The following is a 26,406-nucleotide window of genomic DNA, read 5'->3' on the forward strand; positions in this document are numbered from 1 at the left end:
TCGGAATGCAGGATGGGTTTGAAAATTTGGGTTTGTGCGATGAGAAAGCAAAAGCTGACGATAAGTGTAGCTAAAACTAGCGCAAAAAGTGCACAGCGGACAAAGAAACGCTGTGCACGTTTTGCGCTAAAGCTTTAGCATCAGTGAATACCAACTAGCCCACTCCCACACCTTGCTAAGTGTAGACAATGTGAGCTCGCGGTGATAATGGAAAAAATGATGGCTGGCCACGGTGGGCTCATGGTGAAAATCACAGAGCTGGAGAATGCGTTGGCGACAGAGTGAGAGAAAACGAAGAATGTGGGAGCTTAGGTCAGCCGAGGAGGGGCTATCGAAGGTCGTCAAGGTGAACAAAGAAGAGCCAGGCGACTGCGGAAACGTTAGGGTGTCGACCCCCGCGCAGGAGAGGCGAAAGAGGAATCAGGCGTGACAATGATTACAGACCCCAGCGCCTGGGAAGTAATTTTGGGGACAAAGCAGCAGCCGTGACTCAAACTGGTCACCAAGTCATTAGCCAGGTGCAGGTCAATTCAGCAGGAAAGTCTGAGCACGATATTATTGCCGGAGACTCGAACTCGAGAGCACTGGTACCGGAGGCACCAGTGCGCGACGGAAACCTGCAAAGAGCAGTGGTCGACGCAAACAAAGAGATATGGCGAATTAGTCGATAGAAGGGTTTCGAGGTAGTGGATAAAACAGGGAGGTTCACAGGGGGGGGGGGTTCCAAAGAGAGAAAATTCACTTCGATAAGGGGCTTGGTCATGAGGTGGGCTGGCCACTGGCAGGACGCGCAGTAGCATTTTTGGGGAGCACGCGGGCCCTTCGGAGTCCGGGGTAGCTGGTAACAGGGAAAACAACCAGGACTCATTGACAGGTAGTATGGCGAAAAACCAGAAAAAAGGGTAAAAGAAAAAGGGAGAAGGCGCGTGTTGCGATTAGTTACATAAACATGCAGCAGAAAAAAGGCAAAATGGTTAGAGATTGAGGAGCAGTTAAACAAAGAACAGATAGGCGTTTATGCGCTTACAGAAACACACCTTAGAGACTGGGAAGAGCCACCACATATTGACAATTATGCTTCGAAAGGGTGCAACAGGATCATATGAGAAAGGAAAGGTGGGGGTGTAGGAATGCTAATTCACCGCTGAGCCAAATGGGTTAGACGTGTTCAGAGCACCTCTGGGTTTTGGGCACAGTAGGTGGAAAGAAAACGTGGCTAGGGGTAGACTACTTGTGGACGGGGAACAAAAATCAGGAGATAGTGGATTGCATGAGGGCACATATTAAGGAATTTGGTAATGGGGCCGTAATCATCCTTCTAGGGGACATGAATGCCCACATACATGACCTTGACGGATATTGAGACACCAATGGGAAGTTATTACTACATCTCTGCGAGCAACATAGTCTGGAGATAGTTAACACGGGGCCTAAATGTGACGGCCAGATCACGTGGGAAGTCGGAAACAAACAATCAAGCATTCATTATTGTCTCATATCTGAAGGAATTTATCACAAACTGAGGGAAATGAGAATTGACGAGGAAGGGATTAAAAGCTTGGGTAGTAATCATAAACGAATAACATTACAAAGGGGATATAAAACTGGAAATAAGAGCATGGAATCAGAGTCTGGCACGTCGTATTTAATTGACAAACAAACAATAAATATAGCCACAAGAATCGAGGAAGAAGTAGGCAAAATAACAGGCAAGGACTGGGAGTACATTGAGCTGTTAGATCTAATGACGAAAGAGATAGGGAGAGAGAAGAAAATTATTTGCTGGAAAGGAAAGAGGAAGCCAAAAAGTTGGTGGGACAAGAAAATTCGGGAAGTGATCGAGAAGCGGCGTGAAGCATCACGGAATCATAGAAGGGCAAAAAAGGAGAAGCGGCCGCAGGACGAAGTCAACAAAATATGGGAAATATATTTAGAGAAAAAATTCATTGCACAGAAATTGGTCGAGGCAAAAATTAAAGGTGAAAGTGAACGCTAGGTGACAGAGATTCACGAAAAAAAAGGAGGCCTCGCCTAGGATATTTTGGAGCCACATAAAGGCGCTAAGTAGGAAGTCTGTCACAATGCAGCAACATATTGTAGATGAAGGAGGAAATTATTTCGAAGGGTATGAAGCGCTCGCTTACATACGAAAGGTAACAGCCGATTCGTTTAAAAAGAGCGTCCAGGGGATTTCTCTGGTGAGTAAAAGTGTGGCGGAGAGAGCAACCGAGGAAGAGCTAGTACTGGAGAATTTCAACTGGAAAAAGGCCGAAGAAAAAAAACTCGACAGATTCCACACCGTGGGAATCGATGTTATGCGAAGCATGCGTGGCCGAAGCATGCGTGACTGTGGCCTAATCGTTCACATTGAACGTATAGTTATGGAATGACGATAGAGAAAAGTGGAAGTGGTATACGCACGCTCATACGTTGAAGAGTTGCATTATATAACCAGTTGTTTACAGTTGCGTAACGATGTCAACAGCAACATGGGTATTACCAACACCAGACGCGGTAAGCTGATATGTAGTGCTTCAATACTGGATAGCGCGAATCAGAACAAGACAAAGAAGCAACACAGATGCGCAGGACAGGCATTACTCGAAACTAAGCTTCATTTAGGAGTGTTTCCCTAGATATATACACAGCCGAGTGGCACGCGCAGGCGCACTGCACGTACGTTACAGTCACAGTTGCAGTTACAGTTGTTATGCTTATACTTGTTCGTTACGACGGAGAAGGCATGTACGCACGGAGAACAAACGCACGCACGCACGAAGGGGTTCTTGACATTTCTTGAACAACGTCATCATCACCGTGATCAATGAGCCCCAGCAGCTGGACCGGACTTGTTATTCGGATCCGTTCGTCATCGCAGCTACGACGGGTATAAGTGCAATGAAGTGCGTGGTATAGTACAGCTGGTGCAAATCCTGGATGCCTCTTACGGTGAAATGATCTATGATGCCTCCTGTCCTGGACGTGGCAGCGAGGTATTTTGATGCCCTGTCCACATCCAAGCCGTCTTTCGCGCAGTCTAAGGACCAGGCGTTGTTGGGTCTTGATAAATCAATGTTGAAGTAACCGGTAATGATGAGAGGCCTGGTTCTCTCGGCAGATTTATTGTAGGAAGCATTGATCCCGGTTATTGCGTAATCCACGTGGTTCGCAACGTGGACCACGTGGACGAGTGGATGGTAGTTGAGCATCTTCCAGGGCTGTTCTGTCTTCAGCTTCCTCACTTTCCTTGCGCCCGCCGCGGTGGCGTAGCGGTTACGGTGCTCGGCTGCTGACCGGAAAGTCGCGGGTTCGATCCCGGCCGCGGCGGTCGAATTTCGATGGAGACAAAATGCTAGATGACCGTGTCTTGTGCGATCTCGGTACACGTAAACGAATACCAGATGGGCAAAATTTCCGGAGCCATTCGCTACGGCATCTGTCATAATCATATCGTAGTTTTGGAACATAAAACCCCAACAATTATTATTATCATTTTCCTTGGGCGTCAATGTGTGATGATGATGATGAAATGAACTTTATTTGGTCCTGGAGAACCCCGATCAGACAACCCCCGAAGGGGGGTCCGCCGCAGTTGCTGGCCGCGCCCACGCCGGTACTGGAAGACCGTGGCCCTCCGCCTGTTCGCAGGCCTCCTGGACTGCCGACAGCTGGACTGAGAGCTCGTGGCTTTTAAGAGCCCTCTCCCAGTCCTCTTCTGTGCTGAACTTTGCGCTAAGTAACCCCGGGCACTGCCAGAGCATATAATGTGTGTGTGTTCGCGGTTACTGTGTTTGTTGAGACTCTGTCACCGGTGGCACATACCCGCACTCTGGTATGCGGGTATGTGCCACAAGTGACTGAGGGAAAGGGTTTCATGACGTACGCGACATGTATTTTGCATTATTCATGCCATGACCAGTGGATCGTGTTCTTCATACACTGATCCCCTACTATGCCAATTTTGGTATATATTACAAGTTATGGAGACGACTTGGAGAGCGCCCAGACGTAGGCGGCTAGATAGATAGATAGATAGATAGATAGATAGATAGATAGATAGATAGATAGATAGATAGATAGATAGATAGATAGATAGATAGATAGATAGATAGATAGATAGATAGATAGATAGATAGATAGATAGATAGATAGATAGATAGATAGATAGATAGATAGATAGATAGATAGATAGATAGATAGATAGATAGATAGATAGATAGATAGATAGATAGATAAAAACGGCCAAAGTGCCTGAGGTTCGCTAAGAAATGCTTCGCATTTAAAATTCTAAAGCGAATTGTCGTGGGTTTAGGTGGGGTTCCCGTTAGCCTCATTAACGAACTAGGACATAACACTAAACAAGCACTGCTGAAAGCCGTAGAAAAATGCTTACAGGACAGGCAAATACCGGACAGATGGCGAAAAGGTAGGATGAAAATCTATCAAGGCAAGGGAGAAAAGGATAAGATTCGCTCGTATAGACCACTAACCATTACATCGGTACTACACAGGTTGGCGATGCAAGCAGTAAAAATGAAAATAGAAACGTGGGCAGAACATAACGATATTTTGGGGGAACTCCAGAATGGATTTCGAGTCGACAGGCGGTTTGACTATAACCTCTTTGTTCTCACTCAGTGTATAGAAATATCTAAAATAGAAAATAGGCCCTTGTACGTGGCTTTTCTCGACATCACTGGGGCATACGACAACGTTAATCAGGAAATTATGTGGCATCTATTGAAAGAAATGGGCGCAGGCGACGACTGTATACAGCTTTTGAGGGAGATATACCGAGAAAATACAGTTTGCATAGAATGGGAAGGAATGAGTAGCAAGGAGAACGTTGAGATTAGCAAGGGGCTGAGACAGGGATGTCCTTTGTCCCCGCTGTTATTCGTGCTGTACATGGTGAATATGGAAAAAAGCGCTAGAAGGTAGCAACTTTGGTTTTAATCTGTCACACAGACAGCGCGGCGTGATGTTTGAGCAGAAGATTCCAGGATTTTTTTCATGCTGACGATATTGCATTATTTGCTGAGAGTCGAGATGATATACAGCAGCTGGTGGATATATGCGGAAGGGAAGGTGAAGCTCGAAGAATAGGATTTAGTTTAACGAAGTGTGGATTGATGGTATTCAATGATCCTTCTGATCAGGCGGTGTCAATACAGGGCCAAGAAATGCCGAGGATGAGCGAATACGAGTACCTCGGAGTATGGATAAATGAGGGTGACAGATACATGGAGGTACAGGAAAAAGGCCCGGCAGCAAAAGGAAAGAGGAACGCTGCAATAATGAAGCACAGAGCGTTGTGGGGATACAATAGGTACGAGGTGCTTCGAGGTCTGTGGAAAGGTGTAATGGTTCCGGGGCTTACTTTTGGGAACTCAGTGGTTGCATGAGGGCAGAGGTGCAATCGGGAATGGATATCAATCAAAGGACTGTGGGACGCCTCGTGTTGGGTGCTCACGAGAAGATGACAAATGAGGCTGTAAAGGGTGATATGGGATGGGCAGAATTTGAGGCGAGGGAAGCTCAGAGCAAAATAAGGTTCGAAGAGAGGCTAAGGAATATGAAGGAGAGTAGATGGGCAGAGAAGGTCTTCCGTGATTTGTATAGGAAGAACGTGGACACACAGTGGAGAAAAAGAACTAGGAGGCTCACTATTAAATATACGGCTGTTACTGTAAGCAATATATCAACAAAGAGCGTTAAGCTAAAAGTCAGAGAGGCGGAGAGGATTTACTGGACGGCAGCTATGGAGAAAACGAAAACCGGCTTCGAGTAATTACCGAAAGGGCAAAAATAAAATAAGGATGGAAGCATTTTACGATAATTTAATAGGAAGCACTTTACTGTTTGAAGCGAGGTCGGGTTGCCTTAGAACGCGTAGTTATAAAGCGAGATTCAGTAAAGAAGAACGACAATGCACATGCGGCGGGGAAGATAAGGAAAAGGCGGAGCATGTTCTGATTGAACGTGGAGATATCCACCCAGGTGTACGTTTGGGCACGAGCTTACATGAAGCCTTGGGTTTTAGGGACAACAATGGAAAGCTGAACACACCCACGATTGAAATAAGTAAGAGACGGTTAGAGTATTGGTCGCCGAAAATTAGAGAGAAAGGACGAAAATAAATATTAGAAAAAAAAAATAAGGACAGTCTGCCGTAAAGGGCACAGAATTTACGTTTTTTCCTCTGTAGTAAGATATATTTTATCGGCGTAGAGGAATTCGGCCATTAAAAAAAAAGAAAAAGGAATAAGATTTTTTAGTCAAGCCTGGTGGCACACTTGTCACCGCCCCGTTATAATGGGGACGCTCATGGCATCCATCCATCCATCGTCTGCTACACTGCGACCGCTTGGACGGCGCTGGAGTAAAAACACCTGTATTATGTGACGAACTGCCGGCATTATGTGACTGCTTCCGGAAACTTAGACCGAGGGTCAAGTAAGCTATTCTATGCGGTTAAGCATTTACTGCGCACTGGTTCACTAACGTGAGAAGCCGTATACGTGCATAGTGTAGGACGGCTGTGTCTTTTTAAATGCAAAGAAAAAGTTCTAATTCACTGTCCGTATTTTTATTTCCGAACTGTTTTGCATTTATGCATAATAATTACACAATATGAGCGCTTGGCGCTGGCGAAACATCACCACGAGCGTTAAAGCTGACGTCAGCGAACAGTTGCTGACTAGCGCCACAACGCTCGTAGGTTACGTCCCTAGCGGCAGGAGCTATGAAGTAGAACATGGGCGCTGGAGAGGGGACATCTGGGCAGGTCAGGAGTACAGTAGGTCGTGGTCTTGAGATACATATCACGTTGCCTAAATGTGATGGGCAGATAACGGTGCGAAGTCTGAAACAGGCAATCGAACTTCAGTAATGTCGAAAGTTGGGCGAATTGGTGATAGTTCATGATTACATATGAAGCAGCGCACGACGACAGGCACAAAAGGAACGATAGGGACACCGCTGCGGTGTCCCTATCGTTCCTTTTGTGCCTGTCGTCGTGCGCTGCTTCATATGTAATCATGAGGCAATCGAACATTGATTATTCATTCATGACACAAGGAATTTACGAAAAGTTGAGAGAAATGTGAATAGACGAGGTAGGGATCAACAGCTTGGGTAGTTATCATAAACGCATAACATTACAAATGGGATACAATTGGAAATGAGAGCATAGAATCAAAGTTTGGCAGATCGTATTTATTTGACAAACAAATTACAAATATAGCCGCAAGAGTCGACGAAGAAGTAGGCAAAATACCAGGCAAGGAGTGGTAATATAGTGGGCTGTTACATATAATGACGAAAGAGCGAGGGAAAGAGAAGAAAACTATTTGCTGGAAAGGAAAGAGGAAGCCAAAAAGTTGGCGGAGCAAGGAAATCCGGCAAGCGATCGAGACGCGACGTGAAGCATCACGGGAGCATAGACAGGGAAAAAAGGAGAAGCCGCCGCAGGACGAAGTCAACAAAATATGGGATATATATTTAGAGAAAAAATCCGCTGTACATATATTGTTCGAAGCAAAAGTTAAAGGTGAAAGTGAACGCTGCGTGGTAGAGATTCACGAAAAAAAAGAAGGCCACGCCTGGGGTATTTTAAAGCCACATAAAAGCGCTAGGTAGGAAGTCTGTCATAATGCAACAACATATTGTAAATAAAGGAGGAAATCAATTGGAAGGGTACGAAGCGCTAGGCTGCTTTCGGAGAGTAACAGCCGGTTCTTTTAAAAATGGTTCTCCAGGGGATTTCCCCGGTGAGTGAAAGTATGAAGGAGAGCGCAACTGAGGAAGAGCTAGTACTGGAGAATGTCAGCTGGAAAAAGGCTGAAGTAAAAATTCCAAAAGCGCAGAGCCGCGAGTTTAGACGGCGTTCCCGTCAGCCTCATTAACGCACTAGGACAAAGAAGCACTGTCGAAAGGCGTAGAAAAATTCTTACAGGACAGGCAAGTGCCGGACAGTCGGCGAAGAAGTAGAATGAACTTAATATATGAAGGCAAGAGAGAAAAGGACAACATTCGCTCGTATAGACCACTAACCGTTACATCGGCACTACACAGGCTCGGGATGCAGGCAGTAAAAATAAAGATAGAAACGTGGCCAGAACATAACGTTTTGGAAGAACTTCAGAATGGATTTCAGATCTGCAGGCGATTAGACGACAACCTATTTGTTCTTACTCAGTGTATAGAAATATCTAAAATAGAAAACAGGCCCTTATACGTCACTTTTCTAGACATCACTGGGGTGTATGAGAACGTTAATCAGGAAATTTTGTGGTATATATTGAAAGAAATGGGCACAGGCGACGACTGTATGCAGCTTTTGAGGGAGATATTACGAGAAAATAGAGTTTGCATAGAACGGGAAGGAATGAGTCGTGAAGAGAAGATTGTTATTAGCAAGGGCCTTAGGCATGGATGTCGTCATTCCCGGCTGCTGAGGATGGAAAACATGGTTAGGATGGAAAAATCGCTAGAAGGTAGCAACATTGGTTTTAATCTATCACACAGACAGGGCGGCCTGATGATTGAGCAGCAGTTTCCAGGTTTATTTCATGAGGACAATATTGTCTTATTTGTGGACAGTCGAGATGATACAGCGCGGCTGATGAATATATGCGGAGCGGTAACTGAAGCTCTAGGACTAGGAGTCACTGTAACAAAGTGTGCATTGATGATATTCAATGATCAGGCGGTGTCAATACAAGGCCAAGAAGTACCGAGCGTAAGCGAATACAAGTACATCGGAGTATGGGTAAGTGAGGGTGATATTTACATGGAGGTACAGGAAAAACCTCGGTAGCAAAGGGAAAGAGGAATGCTGCAATAATGAAGCACAAAGCGTTGTGGGGATAAAATAGGTACGAGGAGCTTCGAGGTCTGTAAAAAGGTGTAATGGTTGCGGGGCTAACATTTGGAAACTCAGTGTTGTGCAAGAAGTTAGAAGGGCAATCAAGAATGAATGTGAACCTCGCGTTGCGGGCTCACGGGACAAATGAGGCTGTAACGGCCGATATCGGATGGGCAAATTTTCAGGTGAGGGAAGCTCAGAGGAAAATGAGGTTCGAAGAGAGGCTAAGGAATATGAAGGGGAGTAGATGGGCAGAGAAGGTGTTCTGTTATTTGCACAGGAAGAGCGTGGACACACAGTGGAGGAAAAGAACTCGGAGGCTCACTAGTAAATATACGGCTGTTACTGTAAGCAATATATCAACAAAGAGCGTTAAGCGAAAAGTCAGAGAGGCGGAGAGGATTTATTGGACGGCAGCTATGGGGGAAAAAAAAAAAACCCGGCTTTGAGTAATTACCGAAAGGGCAAAAATGAAATAAGGAGGGAGGCATTTTACGATAATTTAATAGGAAGCGCTTTACTGTTTGAAGCGAGGTCGGGTTGCCTTAGAACGCGTAGTTATAAAGCGAGATTCAGTAAAGAAGAAGAACAATGCACATGCGGCGGGGAAGATAAGGAAAAGGCGGAGCATGTTCTGATTGAATGTGGAGATATCCACCCGGGTGTACGTTTGGGCACGAGCCTACATGAAGCCTTGGGTTTTAAGGACAATAATGGAAAAGTCAGCACGTCCGCGATATATGTAAGGAAGAGACGTTTAGAGTATTAAATGCGAAGCATTTCTTTAGCGAACTTCTGCGACTTTGAGCGTATCTATCTATCTATCTAGCCGCCTACGACTTCGTGCTCTCCTGGCCGTTTCGTTAATCGGACGTATACCAAAATTGGTGTGGCATAACATGACCTTATTACGAACATAAATCACAGGTCATAACATAAAAATAATGACATGCTTGTCATGACCAGCGTGATTTATATTCCACGGCCTTGAGGCTATTGCGGCCGTTCCGTTAATTTCGTACCTACCAAAATTGGTATGGCGTGACAAGAGTTCATGACGAACATAATGACAGGTTCTAACGTGAAAATCATGACACGCATGTCATCTGCAGCATGATTTACATGTCCTGGTCTCGGGGCGCTCGAAAACTGGTATGACGAGACATTTTCGTATGACAAACATAACTGACACGTGGTGATATGAAAATCATGACATGCATGTCATGTACGAAATGACTTAACATGCCACACTCATGATGCATGCGCAGCGGCTTCGCTAGCTTGATATACACCAAAACTGGTATTGCGCGTCGCGACTGCCTGACGAACGTAAATGAGAGGCGGTAACATGAAAATCATGCCATGCATGACATGTATGACATGAATTACATGCCATGCTCATGGCGCACTCATGGCTGTTTCGCTTGCTTGATATACACGAAAATTGGTGTTGCGTGACGCGACTGTAAGACGAGCGTAAATGAGAGGTAGTAACATGAAAATCATGATATGCATGACATGTACGACATGATTTACATGCCATGCTTATGGCGCACTCGTGGCCGTTTCGCTAGATTGATATGCATCAAAATTGGTATTCCGCGATGTGACTGTATGAAGAACATGAATAACAGGTGGTAACATGAAAAGCATGACATGCATGTCATGTATGTCATGATTTACATGCCACGCACTTGGCGCATTCGCGACCGTTTCGCTTGCTTGATATACACCACAACTGCTATTGCTCGGCGCGACTGTATGACGAACATAAATGCGAGGGGCTAACTTGAATATCATGACATGCAAGTCAAGTACGACATGATTTACATGCTGCGCTCATGGTGCATTCGCGGCCGTTTCACTAGCTTGATGTTCACCAAAATTGGCATTGCGCGACGCGACTGTATGACGAACGTAAATGAGAAGTGGTAACATGAAAATCATAGCATTCAAGTCATGTGTGTAATGAATTACATGCCACGATCATGATGCATTCGCGGCCGTTTCGCTAGCTTGATATACACCAAAATTGGTATTGCGCGACGCGACTGTATGACGAACGTAAATGAGAGGTGGTAACATGAAAATCCTGACATGCAAGTAATTTACGGCATGATTTACATGCCACACTCATTGTCCGATCGCGACCGTTTCGCTCGCTTGACGTACACCAAAACTGGTATTGCGCGATGTGACTGTATGACGAACATAAGTGACACGTGGCAACATGAAAACCACGATATGCATGTCCTGTATGGCATGATTTACATGCCATACTCATGGTGAAGTCGCGGTCATTTCGCTCGTTTAATATACGCCAAAATTGGTATTGCCCGATGTGACTACGACGAACATAAATGACAGGTCTTAACATGCGAATCATGTTATGCATGTCATGTACGGTATGATTCACATGACACTGTCATGGCGCGCTTGCGGCCGTTTTGTTAACTGGATATATACCAAAATTGGTATGGCATGACACGAGTGCGTGATGAACATAAATGACAGGTCATGCATTGCATTTACCAGAATATACGTTTCACTGGCATGGTATATACCAGATTGTGCCTGCATGCGTGCATAGCAAACATGCGGTATATGGTGAACTAGATGCCATGAAATGAATGATTTCACTTGGCTCAAAGACAAACAAGGCGATGTATGCAGCTCTTTGCTGGCTGCTTCGAATTACATCGATTCCCACAGTGCGTGGTATCTGCCGCATTTTTATTTATTTATTTATTCAAAATTCTCCTCAGGGCCCCCTCTTTCGAGGGTATTACATAAGGGGCGGGTACATTCGAAAAAGAAGCGAAAAAAAAGAAATACTACTGTGGAATATATATATAAAACTTGGAATTAATACATCGTTGTAGCAGGAACATCATGTATAACACAAATGTAAAGCTTTGACATCTTGTGATCACAAATACCAGCAAAATGTAGCACAATGTGCCAACGATACCATAAGCTGCTCTCGGGCGTCCATACTTCCCATTGGGCCCGCCAAGCAAGCTCACATTGTAACGCGAATTCATTACTCGTCGCCAGCTGACATCAACGCGACAAGACGCACTGACGAGCCACTGACATACATCTTGCATCTTGCCACCGCCCGTGACGATTGCAAGGGCGACCACGTGTTTTGCGGCGACGTGGCAACGAAAAGAAATGTAGGGCGCGTTCGGAGGACCAAATTAAAAAAATATTTTCTTCCTTAAAACAAAAAATGATTTCATTAGACTTTCTTCATTACTGAACCATCAAGTCTTCTATCACACGCTTATGACGAGGATTTTTTACTTGGAGCGCATCAGTATGAAAAATACGGTCAAACGTGCGAGAAATCGTCTATTTTCTCTAATTTCACAATGTTTCGGGAAGATTGCAAGTCTATTTTATCCCTAAACATTTTTTACTAATATACACTTTCCTGAAAATCATACCATTATTAAGATTGGTTAGGGAGACTTCGAGATAGCTCAAGAAAAAAGATTTTTGTAGATTTTGAAAATACTTAGCTGGTAGTGAAACACAAAAAGTTTCGGAATTAATAAATAGAACAACTAAATAGAACCTCTGAATAGTCCAAGCGCGGGTTCAAAGCTCAACACACAAAAATTGGTTTTATGCATATTTTTCTGTTAGGCACAGTTTAACAAATACAAGCGAACTTAGAGGGGGCGCATTTATCGTCAAATTTTTTTTCCAGCAAAAATGTTTTGCCGCACCACTCCTTGTGGCACAGGAAAAAGGCACAAATTTTATCAGCAAAATCTGCGATGTGCGAGCGCTACGTCTGCGAAACTTGGCATGGAATCAACCAGGAACTAATGGCAGTGGTATGTGTCGTGCATATGAAGTTGAAGTTTATTTAAGGCAAAAGCAAAAAAAATAAAAAAAATAAAAGAAAGGTACAATTTGCCTAGGGGACCGGCGAAAAGGCATAAAAGCCTTACAAAGCGCCTGCCCCCTGTAAACCCCAAACCCACCAAAATGACACAGTGCTCAGTGTAAAGTAAATAGACAATAAGAAAGTATGAATAAATGAGTTTCTACACGCAAAACATGTGTGTACAGAAAACATAAATGAGCGAAAATTTGCCCAGCAGTGAAATCAATAAAGCATATATGTGTCTGACAAATCAAACAAACTGTAGAGGACATAAACAAACGCTAATGTAAGACATGTAAAATACTTGAAGAAACTTGAAATTTCAATACACAAGGTTTCAAAAATCAAAAGGCAACAACGACAATAAGCAATATGTGTGACAATAAATTAAACACAGTTTAGATAACATAAGCGAACGTTAATGTGATTTACACAAAGAAAATACTTCAGGGAGTGTGAAACAGATGATGACGGTGATTATGTTTGTGTAGATAGGAAGTATTCCTGTATCTTCTCTTTAAAAATGCCATATGAGACTGTATTGTCAATTAGAGAAGCTACAATCGGTTGTTCGTTCAGGAAATGCGAAATTCGATACAATATTTTTGGTGTGCCGTAATTCGTACGTGGTTTCTCACATGTATAACCCTATGCCGTAGGTTGTGACCGTGATCTCTCGGGAGGTGGCTCTGATAAAGCCCTGAGCGATCAGTTCGTACCTGTTTATAAATAAGCATTGCCAATTTTTGTTTCATGACGTTGGTTACCGTAAGTATTTTATGTTCCTTAAAGAGAGGCGCGGTATGATGCCTGAATGAAACCCCTGATATTAGTCGTATAGCTCTTTTTTGCAAGATGTGAATTTTATCAGTGTTTGCTTTAGTCGTATTTCGCCATACAAGAAGACAATAATGGAGATGTGAGTGAACAACGGAGTAATATAGTTTTTTTTTAACCACAGAGGAAGGAGCTGTCGCAATTTGCAGATTATACCCATGGATCTGGATATCTTGGTACGAACTTGGTTGGTGTGTAAGGACCAGTCTAAGTGTTCTTGAAAAAGTATTCCAAGAAATTTATGCGCTGTGACACGTTCAATTTTCTGCCCTTCAAATGTTATTGTAGGCTCGCTTGTGATAGCCTTATTGCGTGGGCGGAATAAAAAATATTTCGTTTTTTTGGTATTTAGTTCTAATCTACTACACTTAAGCCAGTCAGAAAGATGTGTCAGCCATAGGTTTGTTTGTTGTTCAAGGTGATTGAGGGAATTACCGGCGAAGAATATATTGGTGTCGTCCGCGTAGAGAACAACATCGGGTGTTAGCGGTATGTTAGATAGATCATTGATATGAATCAAGAAAAGCAAGGGCCCTAAGATTGATCCTTGTGGAACGCCACAAATGATATTACCTACCTTAGATTTCGTGTCGCCGAGACTGGTGTACTGTTGCCGATTACCTAGATAACATTTTATAAGTTCTAGAGCTTTTCCTCTAATTCCATATGAAGGGAGTTTCCGTAATAAAGTATGGTGCTTAACCGAATCGAACGCTTTCTTGAAGTCGAGAAAAATCCCTATGGTAAGTAATTTATGTTCAAAATTGTCAAGTATTTTTTCTTTAATATCCACTAGCGCTGTTTCAGTAGATTTTTTTCTTTTGGAAGCCATGCTGTTGTTGTATGATCACATTTTCTTGCAATAAGTAATTTCAAAGTCGTAGGTTGATAACTTGCTCAAAAACTTTAGAGAATATAGGTAATAATGAGATAGGCCTATAGTTATTAAGGTCATTTTTATTACCGCCTTTAAAGATGACAGATACTTTCGCAATCTTTAGCTCATCAGGAAAAATACCTGAACTAAGAATTGTGTTAGCGATATGTGAAAGCGGCTTACTTATGGTATGTGCAACTGCTTTAATAGGCTGGGGTTTTATGTCATCTACGCCACAGGCACAATTATTTTTTTATTTTTGAAACAGTTTGTATATTTCAGATTCGAATGTGGAAAACATGAAAACAGAGGATGAAATGTTGCTAGTTACATAAGTATGATTGCTCATCATCTCGACAGTGGTCCCACAGTCGCCAAATCTAAGGAAGTGTTCATTGAACCTATTCGCAAGTGGCGCACCTGAGCATGGTTCACCGTCTATCACGAGCTCCGATATAACTGATTTATCATCTTTGCACATAAGGCCATTGACCTTTTTCCAGGCTTTTTTGGAGTCATTCGATATACAGCAAACATATTTTCGTACACTAAACAGCTACTAAATACACTAAACAGCTTATCACGCTCTTTTATTCTTTTTAAAAGGTGTGAGTCTATCCATGGTTTTCTAGACCGACGGGTTTTTCTAATCGTTGTCGTAGGAGAGGCAATGTCATAGAGACTTTCGAGAGTGTTTAGAAAGAGGCGGTATGAGGCAACGGGATCTTTGATCTCTGTCACAGAGTTCCAGTTTGTACCTTCTACTAAAAGTTGAAAAATCGCAATCTTATCCGTAGATATTATTCTGCATTTAATGGTTGTATTCTGTATAGTTTGGTTATGTCTGGATAAGTATGGTGTGAAGAAAATAAAGAAAGGCAAGTGGTCGCATAAGTCTCCTATCAGTACACTTGCGTCGCATTCACGTGGCTGATAGCGTTTCAGATATTTGTAAACTCGACTTCCTGCGCAACCAGCAGGAATGAAGGAGGGAGACAGGAAAGAGCGCAGTCTTTCAACAGTTTTTGAGCCGCACTCTTCCGTTTTTTCGGACAAAAGAGCACCGCCTTGAAGTTCTTGTGCACTGCTTCTAGTGCCTTGTTCTGGTACATCCCTTCAGGCAGAACCACGAAACCGCCCTCTTTGTCCGAGGTGAGAACCATTCATTTCCTTTCCCATTAATTTCCTTTCGTGGTTCTGCCTGAAGGGATGTACCAGAACAAGGCACTAGAAGCAGTGCACAAGAACTTCAAGGCGGTGCTCTTTTGTCCGAAAAAACGGAAGAGTGCGGCTCAAGAACTGTTGAAAGACTGCGCTCTTTCCTGTCTCCCTCCTTCATTCCTGCTGGTTGCGCAGGAAGTCGAGTTTACAAGTATGAACCAACTAGTCTGCAAAGAAGTTCTGTTTCAGATATGTTTGTAATTCTTGTTGGCATGTTAATTACATTTTGATACCCAAAAGAGCAGAAAAGATCAACAAGGTTTTGCCTATTTGATGTTGTTGCCAATAAGTCAATATTAAAGTCACCACAGAAAATTCCAGGAGATCCAGACTGACAACATTATTGCAGAACACTTTCAAGATAATTAAGAAACACAGTAACAGAACCAGAAGGGGGTCTGTACATGAGAACAATAATTGTGCCCATGCATTGATCATTAGACATTCATAGTCAAGATCTATATGGGTGTATTCCGAAGTATTTTCATATTGAAGGGAGTTTTTAATATAAATCGCCCGACCACCACCCCTTCTGTTCTCTCGCGATATTTGAATACATTTGCATCCAGAGAAATGTACATCAGGGTTATCGCCAGAAAACCAGGTTTCAGTGAATGTTAAAATATCGAAATTATGTTCGAGTGCACCGAAAAAAAGGCCTATAGATTTTTGTTTGTGCCTTAGACTACGCGCATTTAGATTTAACAAGTACAGGTGTTTGACGTTTCGTGTAGCTTTTAATTGGCGAAAAGAAAAAGCACCATAATAGTTTTGCGACTGTGTGAAAGAAGCCATTAATTAAGTCGGCAAGAAAAAAGGAACTTTTATGAGTTATCGCAGCCCTTCTACATCTTCAGCTGTTCTTATTCTGACAATTTGATGACGTGGGCTTCGTCGCGTGAACATCTTCCCATTCCAAAAAAAACAAACTGATAATGCAGTTCACGGGCTTTACACCTTATCAGCCAGAAGAGCTTTTTGTTCTGGGCAGTTAAGTTTTCATTGAAAAAGATCTTGGACTTTGATTTCCTTAGTTCTTGTCGCTGTTTGAGCCAGATATCTCGCGTCAGTCGAGATGTGAAGCGTACCAATATAGGGGCGGGCTTATAAGCCTCGTCTTGCCCTGCTCTTTTCGGAAGCCTGTAGGCGGCTTCTACATCTGATTCTGACAGCCTAGGCAGCTTCAAGTCGTTTGCCAGTATGTTCAATTTTTGAGAACATTTTCATTCATTTGTTGCGGAAGCCCGTGAATTTTAAGGTTTAGTCGTCTGCCGTATTGGTCTAGATCGTTCATTTCTTGCTTGAGATTCTCAATTTTCTGCTCTTCCGTGCGTTCTTCAAGCTTTTTCACTCGTGTCTTTAGGCAGTCTATATCTGCACCTTGTTTTTTTCATTTGTGCTTTACTTCATCGTACTTGTCGGACATTGCTTGTACGGACTTTTCAATGGCATCAATGGTGGCAATAATGCCTTCAAGTGCTTCCACTTTCTCTTTGATTGTGATCAGTATGTTCAGTTTACCATGTATTTCAACAATTTCATTAGCAAGGTCTATTTCACGATTCATCTTGCAGTACTCGGGCCAACAAAATACAATACAATAAACAATATAACAAAATTTGTAAAGTACTGTGGCACACAGACATATATTCTCGGTAGAAACTGCGGCTAAGACTAGCAACTTAGCCATTTTTTATATGCGAAGCATCTAATGGCGGACTTGAATCCGGTGTGCTGCGAGACCACCCATACTGCGCATGCGCAGACCCTCTCTACACACCTCCTCTTCATTCCCCCTCACTCTCCCCCTCTCCACTCTCCCTCCCCCACTCCCTCTCTCCACCACCACTCCCCCTCTCCACTCCCCCTCCTCGTTTAGATAAAAGCCGGTAGATCCCACGCATTGTGGGATTCGATGTAATGCGAAGCAGCCAGCAAAGAGCTGCATACATCGTCTTGTATGTCACTGAGGAAAATGCGTGCCTTGGTTTTCATGTTAACTCCTATTAGTTATGTTCGTCACACAGTAACGTGGCGCAATACCAACTTCGGGGTAGATCAAGCTAGCGAAACGGCCGCCAGCGCACCATGAGCGTGGCACGTAAGTCATGCTGTACATGACATGCGTGTAATGATGTTCATGTTAACTCGTGTTTTATGTTCGTCACACAAGCACGTCGCGCAATACCAATGCCGGGGTAGATCAAGCTAGCGAAACGGCCGCCAGCGCACCAGGAGCGTGGCATGTGAGTCATGCTGTACACGGCATGCGTGTCATGATTTTCATAATAACTCGTGTTTTTATGTTCGTCACATAGTTACGTCGCGCAATACCAATTTCAGAATAGATCAAGCTAGCGAAACGGCCGCCAGCGCCCCATGAGCGTGGCACGCAAGTCATGCTGTACATGACACGCGTGTCATGATTTTCATGTTAACTCGTGTTTTTATGTTCATCACACATTCACGTCGCGCAATACCAATTCCGGGGTAGATCAAGCTAGCGAAACGGCCGCCAGCGCCCCATAAGCGTGGCACATAAGTCATGCTGTAAATGACATGCATGTCATGATTTTCATGTTAACTATGTTTTTTATGTTCGTTACACAGTCACGTCGCAAGAAACCAATATTGGTGTATATAAAGCTAACGAAACGGCCGCCAGCGCACCATGAGCGTGACACGTATGTCATGCTGTACATGACATGCGTGTCATGATTTTCATGTTACCTAGTGTTCTTTATGTTCGTTACACAGTCACGTCACAAGATACCAATTTTGGTGTATATAAAGCTAGCGAAACAGCCGCCAGCGCACCATGAGCGTGGCACGTAAGTCATGCTGTACATGACATGCGCGTCATGATTTTCATGTTAACTCGTGTGTCATTTATGTTCGTCACACAGTCACGTCACGCAATACCAATTTCGGGGTAGATCAAGCTAGCGAAACGGCCGCCGGGGCACCATGAGCGTGGCACGTTAGTCATGCTGTACATGACATGCGTGTCATGATTTTCATAATAACTGGTGTTTTTATGTTCGTCACACAGTCACGTTGCGCAATACCAATTCCGGGGTAAATCAAGCTAGCGAAACGGCCGGCAGCGTCCCATGAGCGTGGCACGTAAGTCATGCTGCACATGACATGAGTGTCATGATTTTCATGTTAACTCGTGTTTTTATGTTCGTCACACAGTCACATCGCGCAATACCAATTTCGGGGTAGATCAAGCTAGCGAAACGGCCGCCAGCGCCCCATGAGCGTGGCACGTAAGTCATGCTATACATGAAATGCATGTCATGATTTTCATATCATGACTTGTCATTTATGTTCGTCATACAGTCATGTTACGCCATACCAATTTTGGTGTACATTCGATTAGCCAAGCGACCAGGAGAGCGCAAAGTCGTAGGCGGCTAGATAGATAGATAGATAGATAGATAGATAGATAGATAGATAGATAGATAGATAGATAGATAGATAGATAGATAGATAGATAGATAGATAGATAGATACGCTCAAAGTCGCACAAGTTCGCTAAGAAATGCTTCGCATTTAAAAGGCTCACATTAGGTCGTACACACGCTCAGTCACTGTGCCGGCTGCGCCGGTTTCGTGAGTTCCAACGTCAACGTCGGCGCCAGTTGCAGTACCGCCTGCCGAGATCATGGAGCCGCCGGGTGGAGCAACGGAAGGCTCGACGCGCCGAAGCGCAACGTAAACGTCGGCAAGCGCGCAAACGGCAATGTCGGCGGGAAACTGCTACGGATGAAACGCAGGTTCGACATGGGGTCATTCCAAGTGAAACGTCCCAGCCCAAAATTCGACCGCCAGCGATTCTACTGAAAAAAATTGAGCTAGAAGGTAACTATGTGAGAGTGATTTTAGTAGAGTATTTTCGTTCAGAAAAATTATCTGGTCACGTGACGGCCTTTTGAAAATTCCGGCGAGATGGAAAAGTTGGATGGGAGTATATTACGCGTGCTCACCCTTGAAACTGGGTACAATGGCACATTGTGTTTTAAACCATTCTATTGTCATTTTTCTTTCACGTGACGTCACAAGAAAAACCATATATTAATTTTCTGGCTTAAATAGGCTTAGCAAAGAAGCAAGAAAACGTGCAAATTCTGACAATTTTCGTAAAACCGGCGGCAACGTTTCAGCCGCAAAAATTTTATAGCTGTTTTACCAGTCAACGTAGTATCTGCTAAAAATATTTTTAACCTTTGTAAGCTAGCGTTTATTGAGATAAATGCTTGCAAAGTTGACAAAAAATGACTTTTTGTGGAGATTCACTCGTAAATTAAGCATTGAGGCCCTCGTGATAAAAATATGTGAAAGGGTTCTTTATATGCTCCAACGTCTTCTCTTGTGACGTGGAAATTTTTATTCCTGTAAATTTTGTTTAAAGCGAAAAAATTTTTGACGTCCACAACCAATGTCACTGGAATGCACTACCGATGTCTGTCTTTTCTGCAGAACACGTGCTTTTTCTCAGCGATTTTTTGGGCTTGCATGAGGGCTCCGTTAGTGTTTCAAGCAAACTATGGCAGCGTTATTTCGCATCAGTGTATACGCATATCGGAATTAGCTTACTTTCGTGCCTTCATAACTGGCACTAGGGGGAAGTCAGGCAGACGAGCACAGCATGGGCATTAGCGTTTGGCAGTGGTATTTATTGGCTGACTCTGCTTCAGTTTATGCCACACGGATGTGTGAATCACATGATTTCTTGCTCTCGGGTGTCTCACACTAGCATGAGAACAGCTTTTCATGGTTTACCAACACTTTCAAAAGGAAATTATGGCTTGAAAACGTAAATTTCTTGTTGTTCAGGCCTATTGCTTTCCGATGTGCCGTCCTCTGGTCACATTTTCTACACCTTAATCGTTAATGTCAAAGTAGGCCACCTTGTCATACATACGGGCTTTCTCACTTGAAGTTCATGACTGTTGGAGAATGATGCAATCACAACACGTTGTTCTGAAAAAGTAATAACAGTATCTGAGGTTTTAAGTGCCCAAACCAAGACATGATTATGAGGCACGCCATAGTGGAGGGCTCCGGAAATTTCTACCATCTGGTGTTCTTTAACATGCACTGAAATCCCACAGTACACGGCCTCTAGCATTTTGCCTCTATCGAAACGCGAACGCCGAGGCCGGGATCAAACCCGCGACCTTTGGGTCATCAGCCGAATACCGTAACTGTTACACCACCGCGGCGGACAGTGTTGAAGGAGTAGGCGGTTCGAAATGGTACAGTTGTCGGGTCCCTTTGACAGAGATCACCATGGCGAATCTCTGAGCGAGCTGGGTTCTCGTTTCTTGAATTTTTCAATGTGGCAACCAAATCACTGTAACACTCTTTACATTACTTTTGGTCCAGCCAAACAAAGCATGTGGTGGCGGAATCTGACCACCATATGACCTTCGTAGACTTGCTCTTGCTGCCAGATATTTCAGTGGGCCGCCAACATCGTCGCATGCGCTTTTGACATGGGAAGTGACAAGGAAGTTCCACTCTGCTTATAGGTTGTGGTCCTCCTCGTGGTAGCAAAAGTTCAAAACGTTATTTCTATTTTAGGCATGTAGCCCTTTAGGGGCCCGGCTTGTCGTCCATCTACTGTCTGATGCCTCATGGTCAATATATACATACCTAAAACAAGGCTGACAATAACCAGTGGAAATAAGCTAACAAGGTCTTAAATAATATGAGACAGAACTAACCAAGTATCAATCGCAATAATTTACCTAAAATCACGGAAAACGATTATGTTTGCCAGCGCCTACCAGTGACATTGGTTGTGGACATCAAAAATTATTTTTTCGCTTTAAACAAAATTTACAGGAATAAAAATTTCCACGTCACAAGAGAAGACGTTGGAGCATATAAAGAACCCTTTCACATATTTTTATCACGAGGGCCTCAATGCTTAATTTACGAGTGAATCTCCCCAAAAAGTTATTTTTTGTCAACTTTGCAAGCATTTATCTCAATAAACGCTAGCTTACAAAGGTTAAAAATATTTTTAGCAGATACTACGTTGACTGGTAAAACAGCTATAAAATTTTTGCGGCTGAAACATTGCCGCCGGTTTTACGAAAATTGTCTGAATTTGCACGTTTTCTTGCTTCTTTGCTAAGCCTATTTAAGCCGGAAAATTAATATATGGTTTTTCTTGTGACGTCACGTGAAAGAAAAATGACAATAGAATGGTTTAAAACACAATGTGCCATTGTACCCAGTTTCAAGGGTGAGCACGCGTAATATATTCCCACCCAACTTTTCCATCTCGCCGGAATTTTCAAAAGGCCGTCACGTGACCAGATAATTTTTCTGAACGAAAATACTCTACTAAAATCACTCTCACATAAATACCTTCTAGCTCAATTTTTTTCAATAGCATCGCTGGTGGTCGAATTTTGGGCTGGGACGTTTCACTTGGAATGACCCCATGCCGAAACGTTGCTTCGCATCGCCTCATGGTATCGGGAGATGTTGTAATTTCTTCTCGTGCCTCGTTTTTCATGCTCATGTTTCAACTGCAGTTCGGTACGAAGCACTTTCTACCCATTTCAAGCACCTTTCAACTTCGGTGTGAGAGGATGGGGAAACGCAGGCGAACAAAAAAGCCTGCATGCCTTCATAATCAGCAGCGTGCGCATTACTGCCGAGACGACTGAGCCCGCTCTTCGTAGTGAAGAAGACTCACCTGTTGACGGTCCGAACATAGCCTGGCCGCGCGGGGACTGTGCTTTTCCAGGCGTTGGGGGGAGAGTGTCAGACGCATATTCTGACACCGTTGTCCTTCCTTATGATGTTCCACAAGTTGCTCAAATCACGCCTATGATCTTGATACGCTGTTCCAGGCTGCCTAAAGCTGTGCCGATTTTTGTTGTATGCACAGATGCGCATTTCCTGGTAGGCAGAGGTGACGTGTCTGGAACGAACGGCATCGCTATCGCCGACGAAAAGGGCAGGTGAGGAGCACGCGTCACTCGAGTGCGGGCCTTTGAGAAACTCTTCTCCCCAGCCTCGACAAACTGCGTCGCTACGCCGGCGAGAACGTGACGCTGTCGCTGCGCCGAGGGGCCAGCTGGGACCAGTACGAGTGGCTCTCCATCTACTGCGTCAAGGCTTCCCAGGATCTCGCTCACATACGGATGCCCGACAAGCTCAGCGTGCCACTCGCCCAAGGTAAGTGCCATTTCTGCTGGCACATTATGTCGAAAGATTTCGGCTGTAGGCAGAAATGCGGCCCTCGAATGCGCGCAGTTTATGCGCCGTTTTCCAATAATCGCGGACACTTGACGTCGCCTCATTTGACGGACATGAACCATCGTTGTTGCCTGTAGCAACTGATGCTTCCAAGCTCCTGGATGAAGGCTCGATTCCCGGCATGCAGGAAGGAAAAGGTTAGGATAGAAAGAAGGAAATGATGAGTGACGTAGCCATACTTTATGTATGTTCATGCGTCCATGTCTCTGCGCTTTTTATCATGCGTTTGTACGTGTGCGACTATACAGGGTGTCCAAACTACCGCGCAACATGATTTTAAGCAACAGGAACAGCGTTACGCGAAGTAAACCTATACTCGGCGACAACTTATCTTGGCATTGGAGCGAAGGCTACGGAGGCGGGGCATCCGCACATTTGTGTTACTACGCAAGTAGTTCGGCATCTTGCAGCCGATTTCAGTTCCAGTTTCGGTTTAGCTTGCTCGCATTGCTAGAGCGTTTAGCACCACGTCTACATGCAGAATGCGAACACCAGTGTGCGTAGATGCATCTACCTACTGTACTGTATGTTGTCACAGGGTTTTTACGTTGACGAAGGCAGCAGTGGGTGTGTCGAAGATGAAACTCTTTATTTGGCCAAACTTGTGGGCGGGAAACGAGTCAGTCAGAGCGTCGTCCGTCAATAATTCTGACAAGTCGTAAAGCGTGTCGGCTTTTATACATGTTCTATCGAATGTTCCAGTGTTATCGCTGGTGACCACGTAATCTCTGACTATTCGCATACTGCGCGCAATCTTAACAGAAAGATCTAAAACAATCGTGGCGCTTCTAGAACATCGCATCGCGGTCTGCGCGGAGCATTCCAAACAGTCTTTGCGGGTGTAGCCCGAAGACAACAAAATAAGACACATGGGAATATGATGAACGCCACCAAGCGCACACCGCAACCTGAATACGGCGTTTGCTAGATTGTAACGCGAGGGGCGACTTTAGTACAAAAATTTGGAGAAAAAGCTCGCATTGTATTCGAATAAATACGGAATGCAAGTACCATGATGCCGCTAATTGGGTTTAGATTTAAAGAGAGCTCACGCTTAATTAAAAAGAGACTGACGCAGATTATTTTATCAAGCTTCGCTGGTCAGACACCTTCACAGAGCGTAGCTTCTCGGCCGTAGGTATTTCATTGCGCATGAAGTAGCTGTGCACTTTGCGCCGCAATGCTGCCAACGCAAACGTGCAATAGCGCAGCAGCCGCGTCATGCCGGTGATGCGCTTCTCAGTTTGGCCCGAGAAATTCACATTCTTGCGCTTCGGGGAGGCAAGTGGGGCCCGCAGAGCTTCAGCCTTGATACGCTTAACTGTTCGCTCACACACTACGGTGAGCTCGGCGACAGTCCGGCACACTGCATTTGCAGACAAGTCACGCTGACGGCGCCTGACTCTAGCGATGACATTGCAGATAACTTGCGTGGTCTGGTTTGATAGCCACTTTCTGTCACATTTAGAGTACAGCTTCTTCGGAGAACGAAACGGCGAGTTGGCGGCCGCACACGGTTCAGGCCAACGGTTCAGGCGGCATCGCGGACGCCATGTTTACTGAGACTCTGAGAGAGCAGGCGTGAGGAAAATGTGGTGCAGGCGTGAGGAAAACGTGGTGCTGTGCAAAAAATAGACAGAAACAAACTTGAAGTTTACAATAACATTTTTTCACGAATGGCTTCCCATACTCGTTCTCTTTTTATAATGAAGAAATCTTTATTTATTCGAGCTAGGTAACTTTTCGAATTGGAAAATAAATATAGGTACTATTTCTTGGCACGCGCGCATGCAGGCACTTTGGCTCTGTAGCTTCCACAGTGGTGCCAAGAAAAGTTGTCGCGGAGTATAGTACATGTTCTTCCCAGCTTAGACTGGAGTAGCCACTAGGAACTTTTTCATTAACGAGCAAATGTATTACTCATAATTAGAATTGTAACTCGACAAGTCCTCACCTAATTATCCAAATGTTAATGAGGCACATGTAGACACGTTCGAATGACATCTAACGGCACTATTTTCAACAACGTACTAATTGCGTGCTCAATTTTTTCCGGCCGATTAAAGGGGAACTCCGGTGCATTTTCGACCATATTGAGATAATGCTGTTTTCGAATAGTATTAACAGTCCTGTAAAAGCAAGGGTGGTTCATTTTGCTGAGAGACTCGTCAATAATTTTAAATAAGCAATAAACGATGAGTCGAAACCGAAAGAGGGAGCTGAGCTGCGCCATGCTGGGTTTGTGATGACGTCACGAAGGACGCTACACGCCGCCACGGCTACAGTGTACTAGAAGGGGGCAGTGGAACGAACGGAGCGGCCGCGCCGCATCTCGGGTGATGCTCCGACGGGCGACCGTAGCGGCGGCGCTGTAGTCACTTTGTACTGAAGCTGTGGAGAGTGTCTGCATTTGGCGCGCGCTCGTCGCAGCCTACGAACGCGTGTAATTGCGCGTTTTGAGCGCGTTTCGAGCGCGTTTAATGCATTACTGAGCTTCAATCGGTGTCTCAACGCCTGCTACGAGCCATGGTGCATGAGTGAATATGCACGCAGGCCAAAATTGCGCCCAGATATTCCCTGTTCTTGGAGCCTGCCGATCCCCAAAGAAGGTGACAATCGGATTTTGCGCACATGCATCTAGCTACTCCTGATTGCTGTGCGGTTTGCAAGCAGCACTTCGAGCCGCGATACACTATAAGTGACTACGAACACTGACTACGAAGAAATAACGAACCATCGACGAAAGCCTACAATTCGTCTGCCGGCAGTCTCTACGATATATCCAGAGCATTGATCTCTGTATGAGCTTCAATGCGCTCGACTGTTTCATGAGTAACCTGAGTACAAATGACTCTATCGCAACATTTATATTAGTGACGGCTGAGTTCTTCCAGTTTTGCGCTGTTTATTTAATTCTGGCAGGCTATCTTGTTTCAATAGCGTGCTTCCGCGGTTACGATGCATCGGTTATGCGACCTCTGAGGGCTTAAAATACCAATAAGGCGAGCCAGGAAGCCGAGCCGAAGGCGCGTGTTCACCTCCGAGGCACAAATTTTATGCATCAGGGCTTATCTCAAGCATATTAAAATGCACAGATGTAAATATAGCCCGTCGGTTATTCTGCCTAAATTCATTACAGCCAGTTCTCATTTTCAATGGACAGCTTATATTGCATTTTTCCTGATCTTCTATTGATGCCATTAAAAAAACTTCTTTTTGACAACGTTTTGTATTGTATAATTTCGTTGCTTTATCTGCAAAGTGTCAAAATTGAAGCCAGGAGGGGCGGTGGTGCTCTATGCTTTGCGATATTATATATATATATATATATATATATATATATATATATATATATATATATATATATATATATATATATATATATATTTACACGCACATATACGGACAGTAAAG

General features: G+C 44.1%; 1 protein-coding gene across 1 annotated transcript in view; it reads left to right on the top strand.

The window, feature by feature from the left end:
• Positions 1-26,406, top strand: part of LOC119383869 (protein Skeletor, isoforms B/C) — a 302,496-nt gene that overhangs the window by 70,954 nt on the left and 205,136 nt on the right. The window contains exons 5-6 of the mRNA XM_037652144.2: positions 22,622-22,694; positions 22,748-22,911. Coding sequence (XP_037508072.2) covers positions 22,622-22,694; positions 22,748-22,911 — 237 coding nt within the window. The remainder of the gene's footprint in view (positions 1-22,621; positions 22,695-22,747; positions 22,912-26,406) is intronic.

Source organism: Rhipicephalus sanguineus, chromosome 1 (genome assembly GCF_013339695.2).
Source record: "Rhipicephalus sanguineus isolate Rsan-2018 chromosome 1, BIME_Rsan_1.4, whole genome shotgun sequence".
Lineage (NCBI taxonomy): Eukaryota > Metazoa > Arthropoda > Arachnida > Ixodida > Ixodidae > Rhipicephalus > Rhipicephalus sanguineus.